The 27,990-nt window shown below is 51.1% G+C and overlaps 2 protein-coding genes across 2 annotated transcripts in view; both read left to right on the top strand.

Annotated features, from left to right (window-relative positions):
• Positions 1-287: 287 nt before the first annotated feature.
• On the top strand, positions 288-2,848 carry TIMM10 (translocase of inner mitochondrial membrane 10; the record flags this gene model as incomplete). Its single annotated transcript, XM_080708291.1, has 2 exons — positions 288-372; positions 2,647-2,848. Exons 1-2 carry the CDS (start codon positions 302-304, stop codon positions 2,846-2,848), a joined length of 273 nt encoding a protein of 90 aa, XP_080564417.1. The 5' UTR covers positions 288-301.
• A 16,620-nt stretch (positions 2,849-19,468) lies between these two features.
• The window catches only part of SLC43A1 (solute carrier family 43 member 1), a gene marked incomplete at both ends in the record, with an annotated part of 28,374 nt that continues 19,852 nt past the window's right edge, over positions 19,469-27,990 (top strand). The window contains one exon of the mRNA XM_080691460.1: positions 19,469-19,700. Coding sequence (XP_080547586.1) covers positions 19,469-19,700 — 232 coding nt within the window. The remainder of the gene's footprint in view (positions 19,701-27,990) is intronic.

Genomic DNA, 27,990 nt, shown 5'->3' with positions numbered 1-27,990 from the left:
GCTTGAGGGTGACTCGCGGTGCCAGGGGCGTCAGGGCTCCGGGGTTCGATTTCTCGCTCCCCCTTCCAATGACATCCTCAGTGACCTTGGCTCGGCGGTGGACTCTGTAGGGCATCGATTTCCTTTTGGGGGGGGGTAACCTCGCAGAGGCCAGGGGCTCCTGTGGCCTGACGCCCTTTGACTCTCCGCATTCTCTAGCCCCTGGGTAGGAGGGTGAGTGTGACGGGTCGGTGCTGACGGGCGCGGCTGCTTCCAGGACTAGAGGAGCAGGAGGAGGACCCCTCCACGGTGCGGGGCTGCGATGGATCCGCTCAGGGCCCAGCAGTTGGCAGCAGAGCTGGAGGTGGAGATGATGGCCGACATGTACAACAGGTAAGGAGAAACACTCCTCGCGATACCCAGTGTTGGAAAACAGGCCTCGGCCACCCGTACCGAAGGCAGAGGAGGATGCTTCTCTAGTAAATGCTTTCTTCAGTGTAGGAGAGCCTGAGGCCTGCTCTCCGCATCCCCACCCCTTGGTACACTCAGCGTGGGGTCACCAGAAGGACAAGGGAGTTGAGATGGAGTTGGAACTAGCATGAAGAAGCCAAGCAGGACGAGGAGTTTCAGTCTGAGCTCTGGTTAATTTCCAAGGACCGCTGAGCGCTTGCCTTATTTATTTATCTATTTATGTATTTATGTGTGTATGTATGTATGTATGTATGTATGTATGTGTGTGTGTGTGTGGTATTGGGGATTGAAGCCAGGGACCCTCTATCTCCAAGCTAATTCCTCTATCCCTTTTTTAGTTTCAAATCTTTGATCCCCCAGCCTTATTTTAACTTGAAACAGGTATCTGAGGCTGGCCTCAAACCTGCATTCCTGTCTCAGCCTCCCAAGTACTGTTTTTTGTTCGTTTGTTTGTCTTTGTTTTGGTATTTAGGAATAGAACCTAGTTGCATTTTACCTCTGAGCACCCCCCCCCTTTTTTTCCCCCCCGCACTATGGATTGAACCCAGGGGCATTCTTATTTTGAAATAGGGTCTTGCTAAGTTTCCAGAAGTCCTCACTAAGTAACTGAGGCTGGCCACGAAACCTGCAATCCTCCTGTCTCAGCATCCTAAGTACTAGGATTACAAGCTTTTTATTTTTATTTATTATTTATTTTTTTATTTTTTGCGGGTCTGAGGATGGAACCCAGGGGCATTGGACCTCCGACCTACACCCCCTGCCCTATTTTTTATTCTTTTTTTGGTGGTACTGGGGTTCCTGGAAGCCCTTCTACCTCCGGGCTACACTCTCAGACCTTTTTTTTTTTTTTTTTTGGAAACAGGGTCTTTTAAGCCAGCGCGGCTGACTTCGAACCTGCGCGATCCTCCTGTCTCCACCTCCCAAGCGCGGGGATTACAAGCATGTGACACCACGCCCAGCTTATTCTTTATTTTGAAACAGGGTCTCACTAAGTTGCAGAGGGCCTCACTAAGTAGTAGCTGAGGCTGTCTGTGAACTGCGATCCTCCGGTCTCAGCCTCCCGAATGCTGGGATTATAAGTATGCGCCATCACGCCCGGCTTTTTTATTTTTATTTTGAAACAGGGTTTCCCTAAGTTGCTGAGGCTGGTCTTGAACCTGCTGTCCTGTTCTCAGCCTCCCAAGTACTAGGATTATAGTTGTTCGCCTAACTTAGTAGTTAACGTTTCTTAAATTTTACTCACAGGGATTTGCGTGACAGCATTTTATATATTTTTTTTTATTTTAAGCTCTTAAAATAATCCAGTAGGTTAATTTTATTAGTCACTCCCACCCCCCGCCGCTGCACGTGCACACACATACACAGTCTTTTTGCTTTTTGGTATAGGGGATTGAATCCAGGGGCATTCTACCTCTGAGCTATACCCTGCATCCCAATTTTTATTTTATTTTATTTATTTTTATTTATTTTTTTGCGGGTCTGGGGATGGAACCCAGGGGTATTCAACTTCTGAGCTACACCCCCTGCCCTATTTTTTTATTCTTTATTTTGAAACCGGGCCTCACTGAGTTGCAGTGGGCCTCACTAAGTATCTGAGGCTGTCCACGAACTGCGATCCTCCCGTCTCAGCTTCCCGAATGCTGGGATAACAAGTGTGAGCCACCACGCCCGACTTTTTGTTTTTGTTTTTGTTTTGAAACAGGGTTTTGCTGGGTTGCTGAGTCTCACTGCTTGCTGAGACTGGTCTTGAACCTGTGATTCTCCTGTCTGAGCCTCTCATGTACTGGGATTTCAAGTGTGCACCAACACCCAGCTGCTTGATTTTTAAATGTAAGCTGTGAAACTGCCTGGCATAGTGTGGTCCTCAGAAAGTTACTAAGCCTCCCTGCCATGATTTCCTCATCTGTACAACAGGGATGACAGTTGTGGCTGTGCTGTAGGGTTATTGCAAGGATTGTATACCCGAGTCCATGTAGAGAACTCAGCATTGAGGCCCAGCACACAGTATTCAACAAGTAGTTCCTATTTAATGAATGAGCAAAGTCCCTGCTCTCAAGAACCTTCCGAGATGGTTGAGGTGCAAATGAGGACTTGCACTGATTCTCCCGGGAGGGAATCAGCATAGCGGGGCTGGAATGGCTGAGGGCTCTGAGATCGCCACAGGCTGTCGTTGACTCTACCTCTCCCTGTCTCCAGAATGACCAGTGCCTGCCACCGGAAGTGTGTGCCTCCCCACTACAAGGAAGCAGAGCTGTCCAAGGGCGAGTCTGTGTGCCTGGACCGGTGTGTTTCCAAGTACCTGGACATCCACGAGCGGATGGGCAAAAAGCTGACGGAGCTGTCTATGCAGGATGAGGAGCTGATGAAGAGGGTGCAGCAGAGCTCCGGACCCGCCTGAGGCCACAGACCGTGCACACCCAGGGTGCTCCTTCCCGCATCTAATAAAAGTGCTCCCCGCTGGGTGTCATGTGAAGACTTTGGGCTTGGGCTCTCTCTGGAGCATGTCCAGGAGCCCTGAGTATGGTAGAGCTCTCCTGTGGTTGAAGAAGAGGTATTTGTCACACTGGTATGTGACTCTTGTGTGTGTGTGTGTGTGTGTGTGTATGTGTATAAAGATTTATATATATGTATATTAAAGTAAGTTTGTTGACACCTACTATGTGCAAAGTAGTGTGCTTAGCATTTGGAAGTAAAGAAATCAAACAGCCTCTACCAGCAGAGGGAGTGCAGTGTCAAGTTTTAAGAATATAGACTAGAGCCAGGCGTGGTGGCGCACACTTGTAATCTCAGCATTCGGGAGGCTGAGACCAGAAGATCGTGGTTCACGGATAGCCTCAGTTACTTAGGTCCTCTGCAACTTAGTGAGACCCTGTTTCAAAATAAAGAATAAAAAATAGGGCAGGGGGTTTAGCTCAGAGGTCAAATGCCTCTGGGTTTCATCCCTAGACCCGCCAAGGCATGGTGGTGCTTGTGATCCCAGTACTTTTGAGGCCTAGATATGAGGATCACAGGTTTGCAGCCAGCCTAGCTACTTAGGCCCTCCACAACTTAATGAGACCCTGTTTCAAAATAAAGAATAAAAAACAGTGCTAAGGTTAGAGATCGTAGGTAGAGTGCCCCTGGGTTCAATCCCCAATACTGGAAAAAAAAAAATGGACTGACAAGACAGCTTAGGTTTAGCTGGGGTCCATCACTAGTTCTATGTCTGGTCCCGAAAGTGGCATTTCTTTGTACCTTGGCCTCCTCTGTAAAATGAGAGTGATCATAGGGGTATGGGGGTGGTGGTGTCAAATGAGTAGTTAAGGTGGGTAAAGCATATTAAAATGCTCAGCTGGGTATAACACGAGTAAGGTACAGAACATGCTAAATAAGTATTTGAAAACCAGCTTGAAATTGAGTGGAGACGGCAGGTATTTTCACAGAGGAAGGAGTGAAGAGTAGAGGGGCTTTAGGAAGCCAGCAGCCTCCTCGATTCCAGATCGTGGCGGCAGGGTGTGTGAAAGGGTCCAGCCCTGTAGTATGTGGCCCCAGGAGCACACTCCTGGCTACTGCCGTTTCGTGTTCACCTGAATCCACCTGTGCCTTGCAAGCTAATCCCCCATCTGGGCTGAAGGCCTTAGGAACGGACATTGAGACAGGCGGCTGCTTGCAGGACATCTCACATGGAGCAGCACCTTGGGGCCAGGGCTGGCTGCTGCACGGCTGTCTCACTGAGGGTGGGGCCAATCCTCAGGGCCCGTGTCCTGTCTGAGGCGTGCCCTCGGAGGACTCAGCGAGTGGGTTGCTTGAGGTGGGTTTTGGTTGATGCCCTCGGGCAGCAGTGCCTTCAAGTGGACCTTCACGGTGGTGTTGGAGATGGAGAGGAGGAGGTAGGGAGTGTGAGGTTTGCAGGTGCAGGCGTTAGCTGACCTGGGTTTGAGTACTGAGACTTTCTAGCTGTGTGATCTTGGGTACGCCTTTAATTGCTCTGTACCCCACTCACCCTATTTGCGCAATAGGGTGGTTGTGAAAATTACTAACAACCCAGTTTGCAGACAGCCTCAGCTACTACTTAGGCCCTTTGCAACTCAGAGAGACCCTGTTTCAAAATAAAGAATAAAAAAATAGGGCTGGGGTGTCGCTCAGAGGTAGAAGGCCCCAAGCACTTCGAAAAATGGCCAATCCAAGTGTTTGGGTGGCTGAGATAGGAGGATTGCAGGTTCTCAACCAGTTTCCGCAAATTAGTGAGACCTTGTTTCAAAATAAAAAGACTGGGGTGTAGTCAGAGGTAGAATGCCCCTGGGTTCAATCTCTAGTAACACACACACACACACACACACACACACACACACACACACACACACACACACACAACACACACACAAGAAATAGCCAGCCAGGCATGGTGGTGCATGCTTGTAATCCCAGCATTTGGGAGGCTGACACAGGATCATGGTTCATGGCTGGCCTCAGCTACTTAGGCCCTTTGCAAGTCACTGAGACTGACTTTTAAAATAAAGAATAAGCCAGGCGTGGTGGTGCACATTTGTAATCCCCTCGCTTGGGAGGCTAAGGCTAAGACAGGAGGATCCCACAGGTTCGAAGCCAGCCTCAGCTGGTTTAAGAGACCCTGTTTCCAAGTAAAATAGGTCTGGGAGTGTAGCCTAGAGGTAGAAGGCCCCGGGGTTCCATCCCCAGTACCACCAAAAAAAAAAAAAAAAAAAAAATTAAAAACAAAGTAAATAAAGAATAAAAAATAGGGTTCCAGGCACGGTGGCAAACGCTTTTAATCCCAGCATTTGGGAGGCTGAGACAGGATCCAAGTTCGCAGACAGCCGCAGCTACCACTTAGCCCCTCTGCAACTCAGTGAGACCCTGTTTCAAAATAAAGAATAAAAAATAAGCCTGGGGTGTTGCTTGGAGGTAGAGTGCCCCTGGGTTCCATCCCAGTACCGCCAAAAAAAAAAAAAAAAAAAAAAAGCCTAGCACACATTGATGCCTCGAGCAAGTAACATTTGCTCTTTTCACTGCTAGGTTTGGTGTAAGGTAGAGACACCAAGTGGACCTGTAAAACTAGAAAAAAACTTTCAGCAATAGGGGTATACTATTTAAGGCTTTCCAAGAAACAAGTACAAAATCGGGTCAACAGGTGGCGCTGTGTGCTCACAGGTCTTTGGTGCTGTGGCCAACTCCACATCTACCAGCATCAGGCTTGGAAGAGTGGGAAGAAAATAGTTATACCTGTCTTCAGGTTTAGCGAGGAACATCAGAAGTTCTCTTGATAAACTGGGTGTGGTGGTGCACGCTTGTAATCCCAGCCTTAGGGAGGCTGAGACAGGAGGATCGCAGTTTGCAGCCAGCCTCAGCTACATAGGCTTTTTACAACTCAGTGTGACTCTATTTCAAAAAAAAGAACAAAAAATAGAGCTGGGACAGCTGGGTGTGGTGGCGCACGTTTGTAATCCAGTACTTGTGAGGCTGAGACAGGAGGGTCACAGGTTCAAGGACAGCCTCAGCTACTACTAAGGCCCTTTGCAACTCATGTGAGACCCTGTTTCAAAATAAAGAATAAAAAATAGGAATGAGGGTATAACTTGGAAGTACAAATACCCTGGATTCCTTCTCTGTATGGCAAAAAAAAAAAAAAATTGGGGGGGGTCTGGAGATGGAATCTAGAGGCATTTGACCTCCGAGCTATACACCCTACCCTATTTTTTTATTCTTTATTTTGAAACAGGGTCTCACTAAGTTGCAAAGGGCCTCACTACGTAGCTGAGGCTGTCCATGAACCACGATCCTCCTGTCTCAGCCTCCCGAATGCTGGGATTACAAGCGTGCGCCACCACACCTGGCAAAAAAATAAAAAAATAAAATTCTTGATAGTGCATAGCTGGAGCAGATGGAAGGTGTGATAGGAGAGGGGAGAAGAGGTTTCAGCTGGAGGGAATAGCACTTGAAAAGGCTTTGAAGTGTGGAGTGCTGAGGAAATGAGCCACAGTGTGGCCGGAGTGTGCCAGGGAGCGGAGGAGTACAGAGCTGAGGCTTGAAGGCTGGACAGGCGCTGCTCCCAAATAGCCAACCGAGCCAGATGTGGGGGCACGTGCCCGTAATCCCAGTGCTTGGAAGGCTGAGACCAGAGCATGGTGGATTCAAGGACAGCCTCAGCAACTTAGAACTTAGACCCTGTTTCAAAAGAAGTAATGATAGTAATTTTATTTTATTTTTAAAATAAATTTTTATTGGTGCATTGTAGTCATACATCTTAATGGGATTAAAAAAAAACTTGTGGAGATATCCATGCACACATCTCCCAATTTGCTCTTACCCAATCCCCATCCCATTCCCTCCCCCTCCTTCCTTCCCATGCTTGGCTTGGTGATTGACTTTGATGTGTTTGTTTAAGTACGTCATGTGCTTTAGAGAGGTTCCCTCTTCCCCCTCCCATCCCCTCACATAGGTCACCTTATCTGCTCCTCTGTAGGATCTCCTTCTTCATCTAGAGTTCCTCCTGTTACCCATTTCTCCCTAGCTTTCATATATTAGAGAAAGCATCCAATTTCTTATTTTTTGTGACATTTTCCTGTAAATGCCATGTTAGCGCTCCTAATGGCTGAGTAAAGTTCCATTGTGTACATGTCCCACAGTTTTGCAATCCATTCATCTGCTGATGGACATCTTGGCTGTTGCCATAGTTTGGCAATGGTGAATTGTGCAGCTGTGACCATAGATACTCATGCATTCGTTTGGTTTTCATTCTTTTGGGTAGATAGATACCCAGGAGTGGTATTGCTGGATCATATGGTAAGTCTGCTTTCATTCTTCTGAGGATCCTCCATACTGTTTTCCAAAGTGGTTGCACTAATTTGCAATCCCACCAGGAATGTATTAGAGTTTCTACTTCTCCACATCTGATAATTACAGTTTCTTTCTTGGAAGTCCTTTTATTTTCCACACTCATTCCCACTTACTGAAATCCTGAAAGCCAGAAGCTGAAATTGGACGAGATAATCCACTCACAACCAATTTTTTCCCCCCCCAGCTCTGGCGATGGAACCCAGGGGCATTCGACCTCCGAGCTGCACCCCCTGCCCAATTTTTTATTCCTTACTTTGAAACCGGGTCTCACTGAGTTGCAGAGGGCCTCACTAAGTAGCTGAGGCTGTCCGTGAAACGCGATCCTCAGGTCTCAGCCTCCTGAATGCTGGGATTACAAGCGTGCGCCACCACGCCTGGCGCAATTTTTTTTTAATAGAGGTCACTTGGATGTGGGACTCTGTTGAGAGATGCGGTGAAGCAGTGGCAGCTCCAGTGCTTCCTGACCCCACGGTTGCAGGGACCTGCTGGCCCTTTGCTGTGGAGCAGGCCCCGGTCCCTGAAACCGTGGACAGGATGTCTCCAGAAGTTCCCATTCTTCATTTTTTTCCTCTCAATTTTTTCAAAAAAATTTCTTAAATTTATTTTTATTGGTGCATTGTAATCATACATCACATTGGAATACAAGACTTGAGAGGATATACAAGCACACATCATCCAATTAGCCCTCATACAGCCCGCATCCCATTCCCTCCCCCTCCCTCAATCCCATGCTTGTTTGGTTATTAATTTTGATACATATGTTTATGACCTCCTGCTTTTTAAAGAGGCTCCATCCTCCCCTATTCCATACCCTCTGATTGGTCACCTTAATTGCTTCACTATAGGGCCCTTTCTATAGCTCGGCCACTTCCTGTTGCCCCTTTCCTCCTACTTATTGCTGATTAGGGGGAGCATCTGGTTTTAATTTTCTGCAATATTTCTCTGTGCATGCCGTGTTGCAAATACCGATCCCACACTTGACGGCCCCAGTTGTGGCCTGGCTACCTGGTGGACTGATCCAGACCTCGCTGGCTCAAACAGCGGCCTTGCCTCATGGGAGGGCCTGGTTCTGGCCTCACTGGCCCCGACACCGGCCTAACCCCTCAGCTGGCTCCGATCCCGGCCTCAGAGGCCCCAGCTCCAGCCTTCCTCACAGCAGGCTCCGATGTTAGCCGATGGCCCCGGCATCGACCTACCACCTCGGCAGACTCCGATCCAGGCCTTGGAGAGGCCTCAGTAGCGGCCTTGCCTCAAGGAAGGCTCCGATGCCGGCCAGTGGCCCCGGCACTGGCCTAACCTCTCAGCAGGCCCTGATCCTGGCCTCGGAGGCCCCAGCACCAGCCTTGCCTCACGGCAGGCTCTGATCCCGGCCTCGCTGGCCCCAGCACCAGCCTAACCCCTTGGCAGGCTCCGATCCCGGCCTCGGAGGCCCCAGTACCGGCCTTGCCTCACAGCAGGCTCCAATCCCGGCCTCGCTGGCCCCAGCACCGGCCTAACACCTCAGCAGGCTCCGATCCCAGCCTTGGAGACCCCAGCACCGGCCTTGCCTCACGGCAGGCTCCGATCCCGGCCTCGCTGGCCCCAGCACCAGCCTAACCCCTCGGCAGGCTCTGATCCCGGCCTCGGAGGCCTCAATAACGGCCTTGCCTCATGGAAGGCTCCAATGCCGGCCATTGGCCCCAGCACCGGCCTAACCCCTCGGCAGGCTCCATCCCAGTCTCGGAGGGCCCAGCACCGGCCTTGCCTCACGGCGGGCTCCGATCCCGGCCTCGCTGGCCTAACCCCTCAGCTGGCTCCGATCCTGGCCTTGGAGGCCCCAGCACCAGCCTTGCCTCATGGCAGGCTCCGATGTTAGCCGATGGCCCCGGCATTGGCCTAACCCCTCAGCAGGCTCCGATCCAGGCCTCGGAGGCCTCAGTAGTGGCCTTGCCTCACGGAAGGCTCTGATGCCGGCTAGTGGCCCCGGCACTGGCCGAACCCCTCAGCAGGCTCTGATCCCGGCCTTGGAGGCCCCAGCACCACACACACAAAAAAAATTTTAATGAAAGAAAACAGAACGTGTCTTTTGCAGAAGCTGGGAATCTGAATACCTAGCGGCAATGGATTTATCTCTCCACAGAGCGTGGAGGCCCACAGCTTTACCACGGAGAGTGGGATCTGCTGCTGCTAGTGTACTCTAGTCCCCAGCATGGTGTAGAGGAGCCTGCGCCATGAGCCCCAAGGCCCCCTAGAACACGAGGCCTGGTCAGGCCACGCGGGCCTCCCCCTGACATGCCCCGAATATTTTTCTTACATAGTATGTTGTCCAGAATTCCTTAGGATGTGCAGCAGGAGCAGTCTACTTTCTGGGAGATTTTAAAAAAAATTCGAGGTGGATTGGATTGGATCTGTTTGCCTCTTGAATACTGGCCACTGCCGCCGCCGCTGCCGCCATCTTTAGTTCAACATGATAGTAATTTTAAAAGGGCTGGAGCTGAGCCAGATGTGGTGGCGCAGCTTGTAATCCCAGTAGATGGGAGGCTGAGACAGGAGGACCGCAGGTTTGCAGCCAGCCTCAGTAAGTTGTGAGGCCTTCTGTAACAGTGAAATTCTTGTTTCAAAATAAGAAATAATACATGCAATAACATTACATATTACATATAATAACATATATATGCTGGGAGTGTCACTCAGAGGTAGAATTCCTCTGGGTTCAATCACCAGTACCTCAAAACAAAACAAAAATGGCTGGAGCTAGTCCTGGTGATGCACACCTGTAGCTTGTCATCCCAGTGCTTGGCAGGCTGAGACGGGAGGATCGCAGGATTATAGCCAGCCTCAGGATTTAGTGAGATCCCATTGCCAAATAAAAAAATTGGCTGCGGATAGCTCAGAGATAAAATGCCTCTAGGCTCAATCCCCTGTACCAAAAAAATTAAAAATAAAAATAAAAGGGCTAAGAGGTGTAGCTCAGAGGTAGAATGCCTCTGGGTTCAATCCCGGTACCACAAAACAAAAACCAAAAGGGAAAAAAACCTACACATAATAAAAAAAAAAATAGCTGGGTGTGGCAGCATAGACTTGTAATCTCAGCACTTAGGAAGCTGAGACAGAAGGATCCCAGGTTCCTGGCCACCCTCGGCTACTTTGTGAGACCCTCTACAACTTAGACCCTGTTTCAAAATAAAAGAAATAGGGCTGGAGTATAGCTCAAAGGTAGAAAATGCCCCCGGAGTTCTATCCCCAGGACCATTAAACAAATTAAAAAAAAAAAAAAAAGTTGAAGTACTGTGAGCTGGACATGATAGCACATACCTGTGATCTTGTGCTTGGGAAACGGAGACACGAGGATCACAGGTTCAAGGCCAGCCTCAGCAACTTAGCAAGCCCCCGCTGGAAAATAATAAAATAGGGCTGGAGATGTAGCTCAGAGGTAGAGAGCGCCTTCATTCAATCCCCAGCATCCGCCCCCCCCATACACACACACACACACACACACACAGCACTGTGATGTAGCTCAGTGGTAGAGCATTTGCCCAGCCTACTAGAGAACCTAGGACCTCCAGGAAGTTTGAGCCCCAGGACAAAAGAAAAGATCTGAAAGATCAGTCAGCTAGGCCGGGGCTAGAGAACGTTTCAGGCCCAGGAAGAACTTGAGGTGGGAGAGAGCCCAGCGCATTACAAGAGTGAAGGAAGGGTTAATATGGGGAACACAGGAGGGAGGGTAGAGGGAGGGCTTAGAGCAGAGGTGGCCGCAGGTCACAGGGCTCAGGGGCTGCTGTTGAAGTCTACGTTTCCTCAAGGCGCATGAGAAACATCTCAAGGAAAACGGCCTGGTCAAAGCCTCGCTTCCCACAGGCCGTGCCCCTGGAAGGCAGACTTGGGAAGGCCATTTGGTGGGTTGCAGGACTCCAGGCCTGGGCTGGGACTGTGGCGTGACAGTGGCCAGGGAGGGCTGTGTGTTGAGATGATCGTGTTTGTGTTTCTGGTGCCGGGGATTGAACCCAGGGGCATCAAGCTAACCATAGCTTTGTGTGTGTGTGTGTGTGTGTGTGTGTGTGTGTGTGTGTGTGTGTGTGTGTGTGTGGTACTGGGAATGGAACCCAGGGGCATTCTACCTCCAAGCTACACCCCAGCCCTATTTTCATTCTTTATTTTAAAACAGGGTCTCACTGAGTTGCAGAGTGCCTCACTAAGTAGCTGAGGCTGTCTTCGAACCATGATCCTCCTGTCTCAGCCTCCAGAATGCCAAGATTACAAGCTTGTGCCATCACACCTGGCTCACCCCAGCCCTGTTTACTTTTAATTTTGAAACAGTGTCTCCCTAAGTTGCTGAGGCTGGCCTGGAACCTGTGATCCTCCTTTCTCAGTCTCCCAAGTGCTGAGATTACAGGCGTGGGATGTTGGGTCCGGCTGAGCTGAGACCTTAAACGTAGGAGTCACAGACCCACAGGCAGGCAGATCGGGAAGGCAGTGTGGTCTGGGAAGACTCAGAGCCCTCAGTGAGGGCCGCGCTGTCTCTGGAGCAGGTGTCAATGCAGGAGAAGCGAGTTAGGGTGTAGGGAAGTGGGTCAAGTCACTGGAGGTTGCTGAGCATTCTCTGGCTTTAGGTCTCTGTTCCAGCTGTACCCTCACGCTCCCCGGGCCCCCCATTGCATGCACTTCGTCCTCCCTGGCTCTGGTCCAGCTCCCTCACGGCTTGTCCTCCTGGTGTTTCTTCCTCAACAGAGGCTGCTCAGTCCCGATTCTGACCCCGAAAGCCATCTTCAAATCCTAGCACCTGCGTCGCCCATAAAGGCGGCCCCGACCTCCCATCTCGGTGGGACCCTCCCCAGCGATGTTCCCGTGGTCGCCTCTGCCTCTCCCCCAGCCCCTCCTGCAGATGAAATCGGTTAATGTGTAACGACTCCCCTCAGCGCTCCCTCTCCCCCACTGACTGTGCTCCCTGAAGATGGGGCCTGTGTCTCACCACCCAACCCCTACTGCTTAACATAGGCAAAGGTGGTTTCTTAAGAACGGAGAGATAATTCACATAACACAAAATTCTCTCTTTTAAAATACAGCATCCAGTGTGTTTTCGCACACTCACAGAGCTGTCCGGCCACCACCGCCGTCCAAGTGCACACTCATCACCACAGGCAGAAACCCGTGGCCATTGCAGTGACGCCCCCACCCCGCTTTCCCACACGGCTCGCCTACTTCCTGTCTCTGAGGATCGGCCTTTCTGCGCATGTCACATAAATGCAACTGAACGTGGCCTCGCGTCTGGCTTCTTTCACTGAGCATAATGATTTCAAGGTTCACCACGTCAGAGCGCACATCAGTACTTCATTCCTTTTTACGGGCAAATGATATTACATTGTATGGGAATTCCACGTTTTTTTCTCCATTCACTTATTGGTAGATAATTAAATTGTTTGCACTTTTTGTCCATTGTGAATAATACGGTGGTAAACACTGGTGTACAGATTTTTGTGTTGACTTATAACTCAGAGAACTTCTCAGTTCTCCTAGTTATCTATACGGAGGAGTGGAATCGCTGGGGGTTAGAGTGATAAGTCTATGTTTAACTCTTTGAGGAACTGCCAGTTTTCTAAACTTCCTATATCATTTTATTTCTCTTCCGTATGCAAAGTTGATGGCACATTGGCTAGGCTGGATAAATTATTTCTTACACAATGGATTGAGTGAGGCACTATTACGTCCCACACTTATATTGGAAGAACGAGGCTCAGGAGATTAAATGACCGGGGCAGAATCGCACAACTCACCAGCCACAGAATTGGGATTCGGACTCAGCCTGACTCCTGGGGCAGTGCTCTTGTGCAGTATGTCGGGGAGTAGACTCTAGCCAGGAAGGAGCCCACGTGAGATCAAGACTGACAGCGCTGTGGTACTTGTGCTGTGGGCAATGTCCTGAAAACAGTCTAGGAAGGGAGATTACTTATGCAGACAGAGAAAGAAAGAGGCTGATAAATCCTTTTGATCATGATATGGAAATATGTCTAAAGATTCTCCCCTTCTATTTTTTTTTGGGGGGGGTACTAGGGATGGAACCCAGGGGCATTCTACCTCCAAGCTACGCTCCCAGCACTATTTTTATTCTTTATTTTGAAACAGGGTCTCACTGAGTTGCAGAGGGCCTCACTAAGTAGCTGAGGCTGGCTGCAAACCGCAATCCTCCGGTCTCAGCCTCCCGAATGCTGGGATTACAAGCGTGGGCCACCACATCCAGCAATCTTTCCTATTTTTAAAAATCTGAACTAGCTGGGGATGATGGTATATGCTTGTAATTCCAGCATTTGAGAGACTGAAACCGGAGGATTGTGGTTCAGGGATAGATAGCCTCAGTTACTTAGCAAGACCCTTCGCAACTCAGTGAGACCCTGTTTCAAAAATAAAAAGACTAGACTTAGCTGGGCGTGGTGGCGCACGCTTGTTATCCCAGTGCTTGGGAGGCTGAGACAGGAGGATCGCACAGGTTCAAAGCCAGCCTTAGATACTTAGTGAGGTTCTCAGCAACTTAGTGAGACCTTGTTTCCAAATAAAATATAAAATAGGTCTGGGAGTATAGCCAGGAGGTAGAAAGCCCCTGGCTTCTACCCCCAGTACCACTAAAAATAATAATAATAATAAAAAGTAAAAGTGGAAAGACTAAAATGCCCCTAGGTTCTATCCCTAGTGCCAAAAAGAAAGAAAAAACCTGAACTATTACCATGACCTCCTAACTGCTTTTAGGTTTCCTTTCTGATATATCTTCCATTCATTCAATGCACAAACGCAACTATAGCTATTCCCTCATTTAGAAACCAAACAAACAAACAAAAAAAAACACATCATCATCGACAACAAGGCCCATCTGGGCGTTCCCCGTCCTCCACCTCACAGCACTGGAAGTCCTCATCAGTTCCAAGGTGTTCCAAGGTGATCCTAGCCTCCCTTTCCAGCGGCATTTCCTGCCACTCCCTTCTAATTTATTCAACAAACATTTGCCACCGGCTTGCTACCTGCCAGGTCTTGTGATAGGCAGAGGCAAACAGATTACCCACAATGCAGCCTTTCTGCCCCCAAGAGATTTCTATCTCATGCTGGGAGGAAGGGAGAAGGAACTAAAGGGATCATTCTAGGTCAGTGGGGGACTTTGATAGAGGTTAGGGCAGTGTGTGTGGGGGGAGCAGGAGAGGCCCCTCTCCCCACCTGGGCGGTCTAACAGCCTCTAGACTGGAGAGCTCTGAGCTGAGCTGCACGGGACGGGGGCTTTAGTGATGAAGAAGGGACCCTGTCACTCCCGGGGGCACACCAGCTGGCTGGACTCTTCTTGGCTGAGCACCCTCTAGGCACCAGGCGCTGGGGCACACAACAAGCCAGTTCTCAAGGGGAAGCAGAGGAGAAACGTGATTTAGGATGAAAGGGCAAGGCTGCAGTCATGGGAGCCCAGGGACACGAGCGTCTTGTGGAATCCATCCACAAAACCCTGAAGTGTGAATAGAAGCTGGCTGTGGCGGCGCACGCTTGTAATCCCAGCATTTGGGAGGCTGAGACAGGAGGATTGCAGTTCAAGGACAGCCTCAGCTACTTCTTAGTGAGGCCCTCCTCTGCAATTCAGTGAGACCCTGTTTCAAAATAAGGAATAAAAAATAGCGCTAGGGGTGTAGCCCGGAGATAGAATGCCCCTGGGTTCCATCCCCAGACCCACAAAAAAGTAACCCCAAAACAAAAAAGTGTGCTTATGTGCTCACAAGCATTTTCCTAGAGTGGATCGACATTTTGCATTTTGTTATACTCCCAGGCAGACCCACGGCCCTCTTGAGTTAGGGCCGTTCCTCTAGGGCCCTTGTGCTGAGCTAAGTGCTGAGCTAAGGACTTTGATCTTGCCCTGGAAGTGCTGGGAGCCAGTTTTTTGTTTTTTCTTTTGATGCTGGAGACCACACTCAGGGCCTCACTCATATTGGGCAAGTGCTGGATCACCAAGCCACCTCCCCAGACAGGCCCCCACACCGCGTGCGTGCGTGCGTACATGTGTATGTGTGACTGAGGATTGAACCCAGGGCATTTACCTCTGAGCTTTTATTACTTTTTTGTTTGGAAGCAGGGTCTCACAGAGTTGCCAAGGGTCTCACTGAGTTACTGAGGCTGGCCTCCAACTGTGATCCTTCTGTCTCACAGGTGTACACGCTGCCAGGCCCCTCCTTCTGTTTTGCCTTTTTTTTTTGCAGTACTGGGGATGGAACCCAGAGGCATTCTACCTCTGAGCGACACCCCCAGCCCTATTTTTATATTCTTTATTTTGAAACAGGGTCTCGATGAGTTGCAGAGGGCTTTACTAAATAGCTGAGGCTGTTTGTGAACCACGAGCCTTCTGTCTCAGCCTCCTGCATGCTGGGATTACAAGCGGTGCGCCACCACGCCCGGCTTCCGTGTTACATTTTAAGAAGTGAAACCATCAAGGCCTGCCGTGTGGTTTTGCCAGTGAGAACGTCTCGTGCCTTTTCTACCACTCAGCTTTGGCTGTGACTGCTCCCCTGGCCTGGAGGAATGGAAAGAGCCCGGGCTTAGAAGCCAGACAAACCTGACTGGCATCCGGCTTCCAACCACCAGGGCTGCCGCTGCTGCGAGCCTCCAGCCCTCTCCCCGGGGTGGGGGAGGGAGTCAGAGAGTAGGGAGGCTTCAATGAGACAAGGAGGCTCTGAGGACTTTACTGTTATCATTACCATTACTCTTGTTCTTGGACAATGCCCAGCATATAGTAGCGGCTTGGCAATGTTCCTCTCCTGGCTTGGCGGCTCACCGCTCAGGGGGCCTCTTATCTGAGGCCTTCTCGGGACTTTCTGCACCCTTGCGGGTACCACTCTTAACGTGCTGTATTAAACTCACATCCAGACTTGCCATCACCACCATCGAATCCACACCGTCGTCCCGGTAATGACATCTCCCTTCTGTTTTCCAAAGGTGAGGATCGGGAAGGTTGAGAGACTTACCTGAAATCAATCATTCAGTGGCTGGAATATCTGCTCACCAGGTCTCCTGAAATAATGACAGTAGCAGTGATCAAGAACGTTTATTTTGGCCGGGCGTGGGGGCCCACGCTTGTAATCCCAGCATTTGGGAGGCAGAGACCAGAGGATCGTGGTTCGCGGACAGCCTCAGCTACTTAGCAAGGCCCTTCTCAACTCAGTGAGACCCTGTTTAGAAAAAAAAATTTTTAAAAACTAAAAAAAAAAAAAAAGGACTGGGGGTGTAGTTTGGAGGTACAATGCCCCCCCTGGGATCCATCCCCAGTCCTGCAAAAAAAAAAATTTTTTTTTTTTAAATTTTGTAATACTAGGGATGGAACCCAGGGGCACTGTACCTCCAAGCTATACCCCCAGCCCTATTTTTAGTCTTTGTATTTCATATTTTATTTTATTTTATTTTTTGCAGCACCAGGGATGGAACCCAGGGGGATTGTAGCTCTGAGCTACACCTCCAGCCTTATTTTTTGGTCTTTTTTATTTTTATTTTCAGTACTGGGGATGGAACCCAGGGGCATTCTACTTCCAAGCTACACCTCCAGCCCTATTTTTTATTTTTTTTTTAATTTTTATTTTTTGGTGGTACTGGGGTTCCTGGAAGCCCTTCTACCTCCAGGCTACACTCCAAGACCTATTTTTACATTTTTAAAATTTGGAAACAGGGTCTCCTAAGCCAGCCCGGCTGGCTTCCAACGTGCGCGATTCTCCTGTCTCTGCCTCCCAAGGGCGGGGATTACAAGTGTGCGCCACCACGCCCGGCCTCCAGCCCTATTTTTATTCTTTATTTTGAAACAGGGTCTCACTGAGTTGCAAAGGCCCTCACTAAGTAGCTGAGGCTGTCTGGGAACCGCAATCTTCCGGTCTCAGCCTCCAAAGTGCTGGGATTACAAGCAAGAACATTATGCTTGGTATGCCACATGCTGTACCCAGCGTTATTCCTCCATCAGAATCGCCAATTCCTCTGTCAGGTAGTTTACTGTTAATCAAATTTTCAAGGAAGGTACGGGCGTGGTGGCGCAGGCTTGTACTTCCAGTATCCGGGAGGCTGAGACCGGAGGATCGCGGTTCTTGGACAGCCTCAGCTACTTAGTGAGGCTGTCTGCAACTTTGTGAGACCCTGTTTCAAAATAAAGAATAAAAAACAGGGCAGGGGGTGTAGCTTGGAGGTCGAATGCTCCTGGGTTCTATCCCCAGACCCGCAATAAATAAATAAATAAATAAATAAATAAATAGAATAAAAAATAAACCGGGCGTGGTGGCGCACGCTTCTAATCCCAGCATTCGGGAGGCTGAGACCGGAGGATTGCGGTTCGTGGACAGCCTCAGCTACTTAGTGAGACCCGGTTTCAAAATAAATAATAAAAAATAGGGCAGGGGGTGTAGCTTGGAGGTCAAATGCCCCTGGGTTCCATCCCCAAACCCGAAAAAGGGGGTGGGGGGAAGGGAGTGAAGTTCGGAGGTCGAATGCCCATGGGTTCCATCCCCAGACCCGCCCCCCCCCCCAATTTTTTTTTTTTTCCAGAGAAGGTAACTAAAGTTCAGAGAGGTTAAGTAAATTGCCCAAGGTAACCCAGGCTAGTCAGTTTCAAAGTCGAGGCTTGGACCACCATCAATCAGACGGACTCCAGAGGAACCTGTGCCTTCTGCCTCTAGGAAAATGCTACCTTCAAGTGCGCGGTTGTAAATAGCCCACCCAGGCCTGCTCAGCATCGCTGTGGGCCTGTCCCGCCGGAGCCTTCCTCGGCTTTGACCGGGGTTGCAGAGGGCGCCGCCTGACGCTAGCCCGAAGGAAAGAGGTGGGGGTTGAGGGTGGAAATCGAGGAGCCGGGCGTGCGTCTGGGGAGAGTATCTGGGGACCAGCGGGCCGGTCACGTGCGCCTGAAACTCGACCTAGGGGGAGGGGAAGGGAAGGGCGCTCCCGCCCCCACCTCGGGGCGCAGCCCGACGAGTGTAAATACAGCTATCCGCTGGCCGGGGCGCGCCGTCTGAGTCCCGCTCCCTTCCCGGCTCCGCGACTCCTTCCAGGGGGCGGAGGGGGCGAGACCACCGGGCTGCCGGGCCCCGGGGACCCCGCGCGCAGAGCGACCCCAGCGCGGGCGCGGTCCAGGGCTGGGCCGGCCGGACCCCGGCGCGGGGACTGTGGACACCCGCGAAGGCACCTCGCCGCCCCGCGCGCCGCGGCCCCAGGTGAGCGGGGCGGGGAGGGGTCCCCGGCTGTGTGTGCCGCCCCCTGCCTCGCGCTTCCTCGGTGGCGGCGATGCTCGCCAGCCTGGGCACCCGCGCCCGCACCCTGAATCGGAAGCCCCAGTTCACGGATGGGGCGCCGAGGTGGCCGGAGCAGTGGCCCTGGCCCTGGGTCTTTCTTGCCCTAGCCTGCCCGGCGCCCCGCCGCGCTCCTCGGCCGCTCCCCCACCTCCCTCCGCCGCCCGGGGGCCCGCGCGCCCGCCTTTGGACGCCTCTGGCGGTGGCAGCCGGGGCGAGCTCCGGCTCCTTCCCTCTCTCTCTGGTAAACACGTCCACCCGCCAGCCAACCCCTCCGCCGCCCTGCCCTTAAAAAGCCAGCAGCCACCGGACTTCCTGCCGGGCGAGCCCCCTCCCCGGCCCCGGGCGCGCCTGGCGCCTGGGGGGCAGGCGAGGGGCCGGGGGCGCCGGGCTGCCCGCGCGGGGTGTCCCTCCACGTGGCAGCTGTTGGGCTGGCCCGCGAGGCTGTAGGGGCGCGGATCGCCCGGGCAGGGAAGGACTTGGCCTCTCCGGGTCCCGGACGGGAGGAGTGGACACAGGGGCACCCCGGAGAAAGAGGTCTTGGGCTAGCCTCGGACTACCCTCTCCTGCCCCGGTTTGCTTTTGGGGGGGTCTTTCCTGATGCAAGAGGCCAGCCACGGACCAGCGGTGGCTTTAGAGCGCATCCTGCCCCTTGCTGACCTTTGGGCGCCCGGGAAGCGCGGGCGTGGCCCCCCAGGAGCTGGCCCTGCGCCCCTGGCTGGGGTGGGAGAGCCCGGCGTGCGCCGGGAAGCCGCGGCGCGCACACAGGACTTCCCTTGGTTTTGATAGTGGCGGGGCGGGAGCCCCGGCCGCGTGCGCCCCCCCAGAGCGCACAGAGCCGGCTCGGCCACGCGGGCTGCGAAGCTCGGGGCTCTATGGGCCCTCCGTGAAGGCGCCGTCGCGGGTTGGCCCGAGGGGTCTCAGGAGCCACCATGATGCAGTACCCGTCCCAGGGGCCGCTGGGAGGCCCTTCGCTCAGCGCCCTGTTTCTCTGCAGTCTCGCGGCCAGCATGGCCCCCACGCTGCAGCAGGCGTACAGCAGGCGCTGGTGGATGGCCTGCACCGCGGTGCTGGAGAACCTCTTCTTCTCCGCTGTGCTCCTGGGCTGGGGCTCCCTGCTGATCATGCTTAAGGAGGAGGGCTTCTATTCCAGCCTGTGCCCAGGTATGCCTGGGAAGGGGCTGGGTGATGGGGGGTGCGGAGGAGGAGGAGGCAAGGGCAGGCGGGCAGGTGGAGGGAAAAAGGGGCCTGGGCTGGCCCCACTTCTTAAACTCTTCAAACCTCATATGGACAGAGGGTGGCCCTCTGTCCACTCCCCTCAGAATATCTTACCCATTGGTGCTGAATGCCAGGTATCCTGCTGGGCGGCTGTCTGGATCCTGGGAGTCACAGGCAGGGTTCTAAGCCTCTGGTCTACAGCCGGGTGTAGACCCAGAAGTTCTGCACTGAGGCAGGTGCTGTGTGCACCATGCTGGCTCTCTTTGGGGGGTGGGGAGGGTGCTGAGGATTCAACCCAGGACCCATCTCTCTGAGAGCACTCTACCAGTAAGCTACACCCCCAGCCCTTTTAATTTTTTCTTTTGAGACAGGACCTGCCTGGTTAAAGTGCTGAGGTGACCTACAGTATGAGATCCTCCTGCCTCAGCTTCTGAGTTCACATGGGGATTAGAGGCATGTGCCACGCTGGCCCGTTTCATTTCTTTTATTTAAAAGTCTTACCACAACCCTGTTAAGAAGTCCCTCTGGAGCCTGGCCCCGTGCACACCTATAATCCCAGCTACTCAGGACACGGAGGCGGGAGGATGGTATTTTAGGGAGACCCTGCCTCAAAATAAAAGGGGCTGGAGATGCAGCCCAGCTGTGGAATATCCTGGGTTCAGTCTGCTGTGGAGGAGGGGGAGGAGAGTCACATAAAGTGGAGTGTTGGAGCTCCAGGACCTCAGAGTCCCCAGGTTTCCAAATCGCCCTTTGCACAAAGTGAGTATAGCTCTGTTTCCTTTCGAATGGCATGGTCTCTTCTTCCCATTTCAATCCCCTTGGCCTTGTGTGGGGGCTCAGAACCCCGGAGCGGGAATCCTAAACTCCTTGGGAGCAATCACCCAACCTCAGGCTGTCTGCAGCTGCCCAGGGGATGGGGGGTTCTCCCCCTGACAGCTGGGACTTGAAGGGTCTCTTCCTTTTCGGGGAAGGAGGGTCCTGTGCTGGGAAGCTCAGCCCCCGAGCTGGGTGGATAGGCAGTTGGGTTCTTCTTCTGCCTTATCCCTTTGCCAACCTCCATGTTCTGGGGCAAATGCGGAAGGACTGCCGGCCGGCCTGGCCGATTCCCAGCTTTTGCCATTGAGACCGGGTGACGCCATGGAGCGTCAGTTACCTGGTCTGCAGAATGGGAACAATAGTACTACTGTCCCACAAGAGTGCCGAGAGGCTCAACACACTTGATAGACACCCGGGTCCTTCTGGCATGCAAGTGTCCCTCAGCTCAACACCCGGCCTCAGAGCCTGGGAGAGAAAGCCAGCCCTTGTGGGTGGGGGCAGGGGGTCGTGGTCTCTGCTTAGAGCAGCAGCTGCCCCACCCTGGGGGCTATCCCACCCCAGCCTGGCTTATCTGTAAGGGAGCAGCAGGTGCAGAAGCACTACTGGCTCTGACTTCTGGGGGCTGGAGGAGGTGGAGCTGGGCGGGCCCAGCAAGGCAGGGTGGGTGGTTGAGGAGGAGGCCTGAGATGAAGTGATAGGCATTCCAGCGTGGCCCAGAGGACCCAGAGGAGGGCCACTAGGGCCTCTTTGCACTTTGCTGGCCTGTACCCATGATGCCCCCCTCCCCCATCCAGGGGCGGCCTCCTGCCTCTTCCACTGGGAGGTGGTAGTGTTTTTCTCAATCAACTTTACTGAAGATTAATTGACATCATACACTTTGATGAGGTTTGACAAATTTATACACCCCAGTAACCTTCACCACAGAGAATATTGAAAATGTTTCTGGGGAGCCGGGCGTGGTGGCGCATGCTTGTAATCCCGGCATTTGTGAGGCTGAGACCGGAGGATCGCGGTTCGTGGTTAGCCTCAGCTATGTAGTGAGGCCCTCTGCAACTCAGTGAGACCCTGTTTCAAAATAAATTATTAAAAATAGGGCTGGGGAGCCGGGCGTGGTGGCGCACGCTTGTAATCCCCGCGCTTGGGAGGCAGAGACAGGAGGATCGCGCAGGTTCGAAGCCAGCCGTGCTGGCGTAAGAGACCCTGTTTCAAAAATATAAAATAGGTCTGGGAGTGTAGCCCGGAGGTAGAAGGGCTTCCAGGAACCCCAGTACCACCAAAATAAATAAATAAATAAATAAATAATAAAAAAAAAATAGAGCTGGGGGTGTAGCTTGGAGGTAGAATGCCCCTGGGTTCTATCCCCAGTACCGCCAAAAAAAAAAAAAAAAAAAAAGACACTTCTGGGGCCTGTGTGGCTCTGTAGCTGGGAGAGCACTTACCGGGCATGTACCATGCCCTGACTTCCAGTTCTATCCCCAGCACCACAGAAAAAGAGAAAGAGGGAGTGGGGAAGAGGGAGGAAAGAAGAGAAAAACAAACAAACAAAAAAGCATATCTGCTACTCCAAAAACTTCTGCTTCCCTTTTAAGAGCCCATCCCTCCACCTGTGTTTGGTAAAACAACTCTGTTAATATGTCATTTATAGGCAGTCTCAGTACTTGGAAGGCTGAGACAGGAAGATCACAGGTTCCAGGCCAGTCTTAGCAGTTTAATGATGCCCTTGGCAACTTAGCAAGACCTTGTTTCAAAAGAAAAATAATACAAAGGGCTAGAAGTGTAGCTCAGTGGTAGAATGCCCCGGGGTTCAATTCCCCCCACCTCCACACAGAAATGTACTTTTGAAGTATACAGTGTGGTCGAGGCGTGGTGGCGCACACTTGTAACCCCAGCATTTGGAAGGCGGAGACTGGAGGATCTGGGTTAGCTGACAGCCTCAGCTCCTTAGTGAGGCCCTCCACAACTTAGTGAGACTCTGTTTCAAAATAAAAAATAAAACCAAGCTGGAAGTGGCAGAACACCTCTGCATTCAATCCCTTGTACCACACATATATAAACAAAGCACACCATCTAATAGGTTTTAGTGTATTCAGAGTTGTGCAGTTATTATCTAAGTTACGGGACATTTGCCTGTCTCCCAAGGTAATCTTGTGCCTGTTGATAGCATCCCCCGCCCAACACTCCCGAGTACCAGGCCACCACTCGACTACCCTCTGTCATAGGTTTGCCTACGGCAAAAATTAGACTCTGAACATTTCTTATAAATGGGGTCCTTTGTGACCGACTTCTTTCCATTAACGTCATGTTCTCATGGTTCGTCCTTGTGCTATACACGAGGATTTCTTTGCCTTTTTAGGGCTGCATCGTAGGACCCTGTGTGGCTCAATCACATTTCATTTACCCATTCATCAGTTGATGGACATTGGAGTTGCTTTCACTTTGGGGACTATTATGGAAAATGCTCTTATAAATAATCATGTACAAACTGGGCGTGGTGGTGCCCGCTTGTATTCCCAGTACTCAACCCAGGAGGTTGAGACAGGAGGATTGCACAGGTTCGAAGCCAGCCTCAGCAGCTGATTGAGGCTCTCAGCAACTTAGTGACAGGCTTCTTCTAAATAAAATATAAAATAGGTCTAGGGGGTGTGGCCTAGAGGTAGATGGCCCTGGGTTCCATCCCCAGTACCGAGGAGGGGGGGGGGGAGAAAATCAGGCTGGGGGTATAACTGGGAGGTAGAATGCCTCTGGATTCAATCCCCAGTACCACAAAAAAGAAAGAAAGAAAGAGAGAGAGAGAGGAGAGAGAGGGGAAGAAAGGAAGGAAGGAAGGAAAGAAGGAAGGAAAGAAGAAAGGAAGGAAGGAAAGAAAATTGGGCTGGGGGTAGTATAACTTGGAGGTAGAATGCTTCTGCGTTCCATCCCCAGCACCACAAAAATAAATAAATAAATAAATAATCATGATATAAGTTTTTTTGTATGTGTGGTAGTGGGGATGAAACCCAGGGTCATTCTACCTCCAAGCTATACCCCCGGCCCTGTTTTTTATTCTTTATTTTGAAAGATGGTCTCACTAAGTTGCAAAGGGTCTCATTAAGAAGTAGCTGAGTCTGTTCACGTGTGTTATGTCTTTATGTGGACACACATTTTTATTTTTTCTTAGGTATATATCTAGGAGTGGAATTACTGGGTCATAAGGCTAACTTTCTTAACATTTTGAAGAGTTACCAGAATAATCCTTTTTTTCTTTCTTTCTTTTTGCAGTACTGGGGATTGAATCCAGGGACATTCTATCTCCTAGTCACACCCCTATTTTTTTTTTTATTTTTTATTTTGAAACAGGGTCTCCATAAGTTGCGGAGGGTCTCACTAAGTAGCTGAGGCTGGCCACGAACCACGATCCTCAGGTCTCAGCCTCCTAAGTACTGGGATCACAGGTGTGTGTCACTGCCCGGCTGAGTTATCAGACCATTTCTAAGTGGCCACACCGTTTTATAGTCCCATGAGCAGTGTATGAGGCTTCCTGTTTCTCCCCATCCTCACCAACATATTACTGCTCTTATTTTTAATTATTATTATTATTATTATAGCCATTCTAGTGGATGTAAAGTAGTGTCTCTTTTGGCTTTGATTTTATTTACCTAGTGGTTAATGATACCAAACATCTTTTCATGTACTTATTGGCCATCAGTTTGGAGAAATGTCTATTAAGATATTTGCCTATTTTTATTTAATTAAATTAATTAAGTAAGTAATTTTTTTGGTGGTACTGGGGATGGAACCCAGGCGCCTTCTACCTCCGGGCTACACTCCCAGACTTATTTTATATTTTATTTGGGAACAGGGTCTCTTAAGCCAGCTGAGGCTGGCTTCGAACCTGCGCGATCCTCCTGTCTTAGCCTCCCAAGCGCGGGGATTACAAGCGTGCGCCACCACACCGGGATTATTTATTTTGTTTTGAAACAGGGTCTCACTGAGTTGCTGAGGGTCCTGCCAAGTTGCTGAGGCTGGCTTTGAACCTGCCATCCTGCTATCTCAGCCTCCCAAGTACTGGGATTATTGGTGTGTGCTACCATGCCTAGCTCAACCTCCTACTTTGAGTTTCCCAAAAGTGGGTGTCTGTCTAAGTTTGGCTCTTTGGGGTCACTAGAGGTGACCAAAGTGGACCTTTATCTTTTTTTCTCAGCCTATTCATGTTTGGAAAGCCAAGCACAGCCAAGCCTCTTTCCCTCCCCGTGCTCTCATCCCAGGGACTCCATCCTGCACCTTGGAGTCTGTCAGGCTGATGGGGATGCTGTTCCTCCTTCTGCCTCTGTTCGGCTGCCAGATCAGCCATGCCTACTTCCCGCTTCTTGGAGCCTCATTCACGGGGGTCTTAGCTGTCCCCTACAGTGTCCAAAGAACACAGAAGGGGGCCAGGAGTCTGTGACCCCACAGTGGACATTAGTTTGGCTTTACATTCTGCTATGCGCTAGCTGCCTGTTCTGAGCTAGGTACCCCATAGAAAATGGGGCTGGTAACCCTGCCTCGTGGGGCTGTTGTGAAGACCAAATGAGAACACGCAGACCCCATCTGAGACACAGACGGGGGTCATCACGCACTGGCCGGCTTAGCCACCACCTCCTTGTACCTCAGGCAAGTCGCCTCTCCCTGGCTCTCCGTTTCTTCCCAAGTTTGTAAAATGGAGTGGACAATTGTCACTTTCCACCCACCAAACATTGCCGGGCGTGGTGGCGCTCCCTTGGGAGGTAGAGACAGGAGAATCGCACAGGTTTGAAGCCAGCCTCAGCTGGCTTAAGAAACCCTGTTTCCAAATAAAAATATAAAATAGGTCTGGGAGTGTAGCCCAGAGGTAGAAGGCCCTTGAGTTCCATCCCTAGTACCACACACACACACACACACACACACAAAGAATCAAAAGATATCATCTAACAAATATTTCGAAAGCCCAACAGATGTGGCGCTCATTCGTGAGGTTTTCATTAGTGTAGGTTTGGGGGCTCTCTGGCCACACCCTCTTTCTTGATGTGTACCCACTTTATAGGATCATCGCAGTGTGTGGGCATCTGTTACTCTTCAGGCAGTGAAAATTCAGTTTATTTTACATTATTATATGTATCCAGTGTAGGTGCCCAAATAATAAAACAATCACTGAGGTGCATTAAGCATTGTCCACTTGCTAGTTAGATCTTTAGTTCTCCTCAAAAGTGGCGATATGAGTCGTATGATAACCTCACCTAGCAGAAGAGAAAGCTGAAGCCCAGAGATGCTAACCTGCCCCAGGCCACACAGGAAATAAGGAGCGGGGTGAGCGTTCAGCTCAGAACCTTTTTGCTGGGCACCATTGGAATATGTAGATATGCACACCTCCAACTGCTCAGGGCTCTCCTGGGGAGTCTATCCACAGACACCCGCCAGCGCTCAGTCCCAAGGTGATTTTGGTGAATGTGATCCTGCCAATTGCCCCGAAGTCAAGCAGCAGGGGTATAGGAAGGGAACGCTGACAAAGGAGACCAAAGGAAATGGGATCATCCTGTGAGACCGTCCGTATGCCTGCGGGGCAGCCCTCAGCCTCTAAGTCTGCATTTCACAATGTGATGCTCAGACAGGAGGATCACAGTTCACGGACAGCCTCAGCTACTACTTAGTGAGGCCCTTTGCAACTCAATGAGACCCTGTTTCAAAATAAAGGATAAAAAATAAATAGGGCTGGGGCGTAGCTCAGAGGTAGAATGCGCCTGGGTTCCATGCCCAGTACTGCAAAAAAAAAAAAAAAAGAAGTTAACCATAGCCAGGTGTGGTCATGCATTCCTATAATTCCAGCACTCGGGAGGCTGAGACAGGAGGATTGCAGGTTTGAGGACAGCCTCAGCAATAATAATGTCAAGACTTTCAGCAACCTAGCAAGCCCCTGTTTGCATAATAATAATAATAATAATAATAATAATAATTAAAATGGCTGGGGTTCAATCCCTAGTACTCCCCCATAAAAAGGAACCATGATCCCATTTTCCAAAGTTTCTCAGACCTGTCTTTTGCAATCTACCTTCACGATTTTACCATTTCTGTGTACCACAGATACTATTAAATTAATGTGCAAAATCTTTGAAATCTTAGGTTTGATGTTACATACATTCAAATAACTGATGACTATGAAACCTCAGAAACCATGTCATGTGCTACTTAAACCCATCCGAGCGTCCCAGTGCAGCGCATCCGACGCGGGGGAACCCTGTTTCCCGGGCTTCCAAGCCCAGCTCTATCACTGACCCACTGAACACATTGTCCTGTCCCGTCCCACGCCTCACGTGTCTGTGAATGTGGGTAAGTCGGATGCCAAGGGCTTCTGCTCTAAGTACCATGGCTACGGGTCTGAGAGGTCTGTGGCTCTTGGCTCTGAGCTCAGGCCTCAGGAGCTAGCTCCTACTAGTCAAACGCATAAGAGGCTGATGATAAACCAAGGAAGCGTTGTATTAAAGAACCTTGAGTCATTGGCAGCCGGCTGGGATGGATTCTCCATCAATGGAGGAGCGTGTGGCATTGTCAGCACCAGCTTATGTCCGGGAAAGGTAGCTGGGCAGGGCAGCAAGGCCCTCGTGTGGGAAGGAAGAACACTGGCTTGGGAGGTTCTGTTGAGTTTGAACTTGAACCTGTCTGTGCTGGCTGACCGAGGGGCTTTGCTTTTGGGAGGCTCATCCTCGCTAATGGGGACCAATTACATATAGGGTTGTTGTAAAGATTAAGTGAAAGCCGGGTACGGTGGCGCATGCCTGTAATCCCAGTACTCGGGAGGCTGAATCTATGATTCTCCTGTCGCAGCTTCCCAGTTCTTGGATTAGAGGGTGCTCCACCATGCCTGGCCCGGCTTCAACAACTGCAATATAGAACACTGTAAGGATCAAGCCTGCCAGACACATGTATAACAAGGGCAGGATCAGTGCTGGTCACGGCAGCCTCTGGGCTAAATCGCCTTTCCGTTTCTTCTTGCTTTTACCTAGTGTTGCAATGCGGTGCTGGCCTGCGGTAAAAGTCCAAGAAGTGGGCACAGAATGAATAACCCGGTGCAGACAAGCCTGGTGGGGAAATAAACGGTGATCGCACAGATCACTCAATTACAGGGCTAGCTCGAGGCCCCCAAGCTGTGTGGTCTAAGCCCCTAAGCGCTTCCTCCAGGTGTCTCCACGCCTCCCCCAGCCGCCCTGGCTGGTACCAGGGGGAACTCCCAGTCGCCCACGGCGGTCTCTTCCCTGGGTGGCCAGCGCTCCCGACCTGATGGTTCCATATATTCTTTCTTATGTTTACACCTGGGTCCAATTACCCTGTGCTGCCTGTAGGGAAGGGGGGCTCTGGATACCTGAAATCCGGGGTCACTGCCATCTCCCCTCCCCAGCATCCAGGCGTTATTACATCCCTGCTTTCTTCTCTT

Source organism: Muscardinus avellanarius, assembly GCF_963383645.1.
Source record: "Muscardinus avellanarius genome assembly, chromosome: 1".
NCBI classification, from domain to species: domain Eukaryota; kingdom Metazoa; phylum Chordata; class Mammalia; order Rodentia; family Gliridae; genus Muscardinus; species Muscardinus avellanarius.
Note: the sequence above shows the minus strand (reverse complement) of the source record. Positions and strands in the feature narration are given on the sequence as shown.